The 8113-nt window shown below is 48.2% G+C and overlaps 1 protein-coding gene across 1 annotated transcript in view; it reads left to right on the forward strand.

Annotated features, from left to right (window-relative positions):
• The window catches only part of Itga9 (integrin subunit alpha 9), a 289069-nt gene that overhangs the window by 16491 nt on the left and 264465 nt on the right, over nt 1–8113 (forward strand). The window contains exons 2-3 of the mRNA XM_021172021.2: nt 3221–3348; nt 4845–4951. Coding sequence (XP_021027680.1) covers nt 3221–3348; nt 4845–4951 — 235 coding nt within the window. The remainder of the gene's footprint in view (nt 1–3220; nt 3349–4844; nt 4952–8113) is intronic.

Raw genomic sequence — 8113 nt, forward strand, 5'->3', positions numbered from 1 at the left:
GGGAAGTGGGGGGCGCTATGGGGGACTTTTGGGATAGCATTGGAAATGTAATTGAGGAAAATATGTAATAAAAATATTAAAAATCAAAAAAAAATCTTTTAATTAAATTTACTTATATTTATTTTGAGACAGGTTCTTTACATAGCTGATGGTCCTGGAAGTAAACTAGACTGGCTTCAAACTTACAGAGATCCCCCTGCCTCTGTCTCCTCTGTGCTGAGATTAAATGTGTGTGCCACAGTGTCTAATTCCTTTTTGTCTTAAAAAAAAATTATCTGCTGAGTCGGGTGCTTCCCATATGCTCAGCAAGGGTGTAGGTCTATCCACTGGATCATGGGCAACCAACCAAGGGTCAGCTCCTTGAAGGAAAATGATTCTCTGCCTCCACTCCTCAGTAGCCATGCTTGGCCAACAGCTCCTCATGAAGAAGTGTGGCCTTGTGAGCCCCTCCCCCACCGAGGCAGGCAGGCTGACTGGCTTGTTCCTGCCCACTGTGCAGGCAGTGACAGGTGCTCTGAGTTCATGGGCGTAAGGTTTCCCTCGTTTTCAGAATATACTTTTCCCCAGCAGCCCCCTGACTGCCTCCTACACTCTTTCCAGCCCGCTTTCTTGATGTTCCCTGGGCCTTGGGGAGTGGGGGTGTGATAAAGACATCCATTTCTGACTGAGCACCTCAGTCACTCCCTCTCTGCACTCTGACCAGACGTGCGTCTCTGTATCTGTCACCACCGCAAACAGACACTTCTTTGGTGAGACCTAACTTATCTTTGGGTGGAAGGATATGTGTGCAGAAGGCAGCTGGACACAATGGTAGCTTCTCTATTTTATCTTTGGCGTGTGGTGCTGGAGATGCTACCCTGGGCCTCGGGCAGGAGCTCTGCCACTGAGTGACACCCCAGCCCCTAGTGTAAAATGACTTACAAATGGTTGTTTACTGGGCTGATGGGAGACTTGAGTCTGTGGGAGGCTTGGGACCTAGCACAAGGATTTTACATTTATACTCCTCGCCCTCAGGGCTCGACATGGCAGGCTGTAGATGCTTTAGCATCTTTAAGTTGTCAATCTGATAATTCTTTTCACCTGTGAAAACAACGGGTTTTCTGAGGAAGGCTCTTTGACTCTCTTCAGTGGCTCAAACTCAGCCCCAGAGGAAAGGGGGTGGGGAATTATCCCTTAGTGTGGCTTTCCTCTCGGGTTTGATTCCAAGTACCATTATGGATTTGAGTTAGAGCATCCAAGGGCTGGCCAAACCTCCCTGTGTGGCTGAGCCAGGTGGTGAGTGTGGCCTGCTTGGGAAAGGACTTCTGTAGTTCCCATGGACATAGCCTGCTCGGGAACGCTTCATTTGAGGCTTATCATGGAGGGGCTGAAGGAGTGTGAACTGCCCTAGCAGAGATCCTGCAGGGACACATGGCAAGGCTGCTGGATGGTGGGGGGTGGAGATGTGGGTGGGGAGCTGGCTCATTGTTAGCTCCTCTCATACCCCAGCAAAAAGCAACTCTCTATAGGAGCTAACATATACCTTCCAGGGTTAATGTGGGAAGAGAGATTTCTTTGCAAGGATGGTGTGTGTGTGCGTGTGTGTGTGTGTGTGTGTGTGTGTGTCTGGGGTCCTCAGGGCTCCCCCAGGTTCTGGGGTGGGAATTAAGACAGAACCTTCCCGTGGGGCCTGACACCAGGCCTCTGGTGTTTAATTAGTGACAGTGTCCATGAGCCTTGGTTGAAGTCTGCTGAGGATTTCAGACATCAGTTGTAACATCCGTCAGCCCTCTTTGCCAATCTCTCTGCCTCACTAAAGCATTGGTAGGGAAGGTGCCAGACACCATGACGCCTGAGTAGGGGGGAGCTGACTGGATGAATGAGACCCCAAGAAGAAGGTGGCCCCTGGAACAGAGCAAGGGGATCTAGGGCCAGCTTTCTCTACCCCAGGGAGGCTCCTAACTCTACTCTGCAGAGAAGCCTAACAGTGGTGTCTTACATCCCAAGGCCTGCTGTATCTAATATTCTGGGGTGGTCAGATTTGTCCTGCTTCCTGGGTGCTAGAAACAAAGGCCAGCCCAAGTCCTCACTGCGCAGGCACTAGGAATCCGCAGCTCTTGGAGCGGCAGGGTGGAATTTGTCCGAAGTGTCCTGCCCTCGAGCAGTGCCTTTTCCTAGTGGCTCACTGCTCAGCACACGTTGTACCCAGTTGTTATTTAGTCTTCTGTGCTGTAGATCTTTTGTGATAGACCCTGGCAGTGGGGAGGTAGAGACAGGCTCCCTTGGGGCTCATTGGATTTGTGAGGCCAGGCCAGGAAGAGACCCTGTTTTGAAATGAAAGATGGATAGTACCCAAAGAATGACAATCAGAGGTGACCTCTGCTCACATATACACATGAATGCACACACATGAGGGCACATGCCTGTATACATACACATGCACACTTACACCTCACGAATGCATGCACACACTTAAAGTTCAGGGCAGATTTATTTCTGTAACTCAAAGTGAACTTAATGTTGCTTCCCTCTTTGTGTTTTGCACCCACCAGGCCCAGATTGATCCGACTCCTCCCCAGCCTATCCTCGCTCCGCTCCCCTCCCCTCCCCTACTTATCCCTCTGGTAACCAGTAACTAGTAAAAGTGAGAATCTGTTCAGTTACCTCCCGATGGCCTTAGTCAGGGTGATGACAGGTTGTGACCAAAGGCAACCTATTGAGGGAAGGGTTTGTTTGGCTTGTATTTCACATCATTGTCCATCGTTGATGGAAGTCGGCAGGAATTCAGAAAGGGCAGGAATCTGGAGGCAGGAGCTGATGCAGAGGCCATGGATGGGGTGTTGCTTACTAGCTCACTTCTCATCACTTGTTCTGATTGCTTTCTTATAAAACCCAGGACCACCAGCTCAGGGACGGCCCTGCCCACAGTGGGCTGGACCTACCCCCATCAATCACTAATTAATAAATTAGCCTGCAGGCTTGCCTACAGCCTACTCTTACAGAAGCATTTTCTTAATTGAGGCTCCTTCCCCCTCTGATGACTCTAGCTGTGTCAAGTTTACAAAGATTTGCATTTCTTTTAGTTGGTTGTTTTACTTAAGCTGTGTCTGTGTGTGTCTGTGTGTGTGTTTCCTGATGCGTATTCAGATTGCTCACTCTTGCCTGGACAAAGATATAACCACCTGCCTTTTCTTCTCTAGCACGGGTTTGTGACCACACACTCTTTCTTTTTGATGTGCAGGGTCCTCGTGGGTGCACCGAAGGCAGATTCTAAATATAGCACTTCAGTAAAGTCTCCTGGAGCTGTGTTTAAGTGTCGTGTCCATACCAACCCTGACCGGAGATGCACCGAGCTGGACATGGCTCGAGGTGGGTGGCCATGCTGGTTAGGGTAGAAATGGGAGCAGCACCTTCATGCTTTGTTCTTTTTCTACTTAGGACAACCTCATCACTTGCCGGCCTACCCTCTCTCCCTCTTTTCCTCCCTCCATGTTACAGATGTGTATTGAGATGCTATAAGCTATTAGGCACTGAACAAAACAAAGAAGGAGCCTGTCACCCCGGGCCTGGAAAACCAGTAGTCAGAATAGACATTAAAATAAACAATAGACTAAGAGAAATCCAGAGGGAAGGTGTGTGCTGGGGACGCTCTATATTGGAGGTTGGAAACGGCTTCCTTGGGGATCTTGCTGTGTATGGAAGGTCCAGGAAGTGCAGTCTCCAGGCAAGGACAGTGTTGTCACAGGAGAGGTGAGCAGGGGAGGGAAGGAGTTGGAAAGGACGTCTGCCAGGTAGGAGGGACTACAGCACACAGGGCCTCACTGGACAGGTTAAATGACAGATTCCACTCTCTGTGTGCTGCCAGAGGCCGGCTCAGTTTCAGCCTTTACGTCTTACATGGTGAAGGGCATGACTGGATGGACTGTGGTACTCACTTTTTTCTAGTAGATAATGTAGATCTACTGGATCAGTCTCCATGGATCGGCTCTGGTCCAGCTGTAGACACTGGGGATTGCTTGCACTGGATTGCTCTGAGAAGACTGTGATAGGAGAGGCAAACACAGAAAGCCACATGCAGAAGAGCCAGGTGACTTGCTAGCTGCTTCCAGGCCTTGCTCCCCTAAAGCCCTTTCTCACTCAGACCTCTGCCACCACCTCTGTCACCTCTGGGGAGACAACTCAGGGGGTGTTGGTTATGAAAGCGCAAGGATCTGAGCCCATCCCTTAGAATCCGCAGAAAGAGCTGCATGGGCCTGCACGAGCTTGTAGTCCCAGGGTTGAGAAGGTAGAGATGAGACAACTCCCGTGGGATCACTGGTCAGACAATGAAGCTAATCCTGTGAGCTCCAAGTTCAGCAAGAGACTCTGTCTCAAAGCGTAAAGCAGAGAGCAACAGAGGGAGACTCCTGATGTCAGCCTCCGGGCCTGATATGCATGGACGTGTTCATGAATGCACACCCTTCCAACATGTGGCACACACATACGATTGCATACCTCCAATATGTGTACACACATGCAAACATGTAAACACACACACACACACACATACACACATACCCCCTGCAAAGCCAAAAAGAGTCTCCATTTTATTTATCAGAAGAGACTTGGGTGTGTGTGATCTTCTTTGTGAAATGTTTGTTACAGTGGCTTCCCAGAACAACATCAGTGGGAACACTTTTTCCTTCATGGAGAACGTTGTTGTGGAAAAAGAAGGAACTGAATTAAACAGCAACATTTTGTTACAAGTTTCCATGGAGTTGACATTTCCTTATAGGTACAAAAGTTTGAGTCCCCAGGACCACCCTTTGAAAGGCAGCCAGCTGCACCATCCCTCAATCAAAATCTGACCTCTTTTCTCCCTCCAGGGAGGACTCGTGGTGCACCCTGTGGGAAGACCTGCAGGGGAGACAGGGATGACGAGTGGATGGGAGTGAGCCTGGCCCGGCAGCCCAGAGCAGATGGCCGTGTTTTGGTAAGACCTCTGGGGAGAGGGTGACTTGGGACAGAGCACCCTAAGAATGAAGGAATGACCCCATAGTAATGGTGGCTAGCACAGAAGCCAGAACACAGCGTTAAGGCTATCTGTTGTGCATTGCTGCTTTGAGATCTGTCCGACCTGCACTTTTAGTCCCCTCATGAAGCAGGGACAGCTAGGAGGCTCAACACAAAACGGTAAAGTCACTTAAAATATTGTGAGATAACTTTTGTGGGATTTAAAAATACCTCAATTGTGTGGTTCTGAGTGTGACCCTTGTAGGTGACAGTATTGGGTTGCCATATTAAAGGCTGGCATGCCTAGAACCTGCCTTTGTATTATCTTTAGAGATATTGGGTTGAGGATGTAGCTCAGTGGTAGAGTACCTTCTTAACATGCATGAGGCGATGATTAATCCCAGAAAGCGGGGGTGGGAGGGTGGGGAGACAGACTGAGACAGAGAGACAGAGAGTGAGACAGACAAATACAAAGGCAAGAGAGAGAGACACACACACACACACAGACAGACTGACAGACAGAATATGAGACTATAGGTAGAAAGAAGTTTGTAATTTCATTTACTACCTAAATGTTTTTGTGTATGTTTTCAGGACAAGGTATGATTTACATAAATTATACAAACCTTGAGGCTGTAACTTGGGTTCGGGCACATTTGAATATCACAGGAACTTATCTGTCTTTATCTAGTCAATCCCTCACATCCCAGAGGCAGCTGCTGCCTTGCAAACATTGCTGTTGGTTTTTCTAGAACTTTACATGAATGTAATTCTATGCAAGTGTTCAATTCCTGGGCCAGGCACAATGAAAGGAGAGAAGTGACTCCCATGAGTCACCCTCTGAAGTGTGCACACACATACACATGCAGACATATACATACACACATAACATACATATATATACATACACACATATATACATGTACACACATACACACATGTACACACATATACACACATACATATACACACATATACATATACACGCATATACACATATACACATGCATACACACAGACACACATACACATGCACACACATGCATACACACATATACATATACACACATATATACATGCACACACACATACACACAGACACACATACACATGCACACACATTCATGTGCACACACTGACATACACACACTAAGTACATGTTAAACAAACGAACAAGCCTCTAACTGTGACAGAGATTTGACTATTAACCATTTTCTCTTTTTCCACATGCCCTTTTCTGTTGAGTACTCAGGCATGCATACCTCACAGTCTGCTGATGTCTTCACACACATTCACATACATACATCCAGACATCCATGGCCAGCACCCTGCAGGCTCCTTCTGCCCTTTCCCAGGCAGCTGGTGCCCTGTAGGGTGATCCTCTTTAGACTTCCTAGGAAGTCTGCCGTCGGCTTTCCTCGAAGGCTGTAGGATGATTTGTGTTTGAAAAGTTCAAGGTCAAGAAGAGAAAGTGAGTCCAGCTGCTGTATCTCAGGGGTTTCCTTCGGGCCACAAGCTGTCAAAGCTGGGGGCTTTATGGATGTTTGTTCCCAGGGGAAATGGGCTTTCCTCAAGGATACAGGCCAGACGTTTCCACCCTCTGAGGAACTCTGTTCTGTGTTGATCTCCTCAACCCGACTTCAGCACACTTAAGAGACCCCCACATTGTTGGGTCCTTGGGAGAGAGAGCGGCTGGATGCTGTCACCAGCATTATAAGGCCTCCCTGCTGGACACCACTGTAGGTCTCATTGCCCCCTCCCCCATTTCTGCTGGCCTTGGATTCTAGTCCTTTAATCCCTGTTTCAGCAGGCCATGGATGATGGCCAAGCCACCACATTCTTCTAGGCATGGTGGCCTGACCCCACAGGGTGACTCAGCCCCAAAGAGCCATATCTCTTGTCTCTCATTCTTGGGAAAAAGATGGGAGAAACCAAGCATGTATATTCCCCAGAGGGGACCCAAAGCTGTGGCTCAGAACCAATAGGGAAGGGGAGGAGGAGGAGGAGGAGGAGGAAGAGGAGGAGGAGGCAGAGGAGGAAGAAGAGGAGGAGGAAGAGGTAGCTGGGGACATCAAGGCATGAGATGCCCCTCCAGGCACTGAATCTAGACATAGCCTGTCCTGCCAAGATATACTAACTTAGGGATGTGAGACTTTAGTGTGGTTGAGAGTTTGCTTGCAAAAGTGCAAGACCAACACAAAGCTGCGCCAGTTGGTACGAGACTTGATCCAGTTTAGGGGCTTAAAGCAACAGTGAGGAGCATGGGAGACATTTGCCCCAAAGCCAAGCAGTCAGGGTTCAAAATTTGTAGGAAGTGGCGCTGCAGACAATCCTAGCTAAGTAATTGGGCTAGATTTCTGTTTTACACAATGCTCGAACCATTCATTTGGTCAGTCAGTCACTCCCTAAGGGTGCTGGGGAAGGAGAGGTAGGCACAAGCGGGTATCTGAGGTCTCTACTCCTGTTGTCGTCATGCATATAACATGTGAAGCAGCACCCCAGCCTTGAAGAGTATTGCGTGCTCTGAGGAAACGTGTGCTTTCTTTGGGCATGCATGTTTCTGATAAATGAAAAGCTCACTTCTCTGCTAAAATCAGGAGACAACATCAGAAGTGCGTGAGAAAACATTGTTGTACAACAGCATCTCTAGAACCCTCCCTCTCACCAAATGCCAAACCCTGTATCTATCAAACACAGCTCCCTTCCTCCCGCCCCCTGCTTCCTGGTAATCATCATTCTAATTTTGAAGTACTCAACATGTCAGATCCTCTGCAGATAGGAGCAAGCAGGATTCGTCATCTTGGGTTGGCTTCTGCCATTTAACGTAGTGTCTTCACTGCTCAGCTCTGTCGTAGCATATATGACAGCATTCTTTTCTTTTCTTTGTTTTTTTTTTTCCTCCTCAAGACCAAGTGATATTTTATCACACGTGCACAGTGTTTTCTCTGTTCGTTCATGGATGCATGTTTAGGTGGCTTCTAGCTCCTTGCCATTATGAATAAAGTTGCTACAAACAACAGCAAAGATTTATTAGACATGCCAGGAGTGGTGGCGCACACCTTTAATCCCAGCACTTGGGAGGCAGAGGCAGGCGGATTTCTGAGTTCAAGGCCAGCCTGGTCTACAAAGTGAGTTCCAGGAC

The sequence above is a fragment of the Mus caroli genome, chromosome 9 (assembly GCF_900094665.2).
Source record: "Mus caroli chromosome 9, CAROLI_EIJ_v1.1, whole genome shotgun sequence".
NCBI lineage: Eukaryota > Metazoa > Chordata > Mammalia > Rodentia > Muridae > Mus > Mus caroli.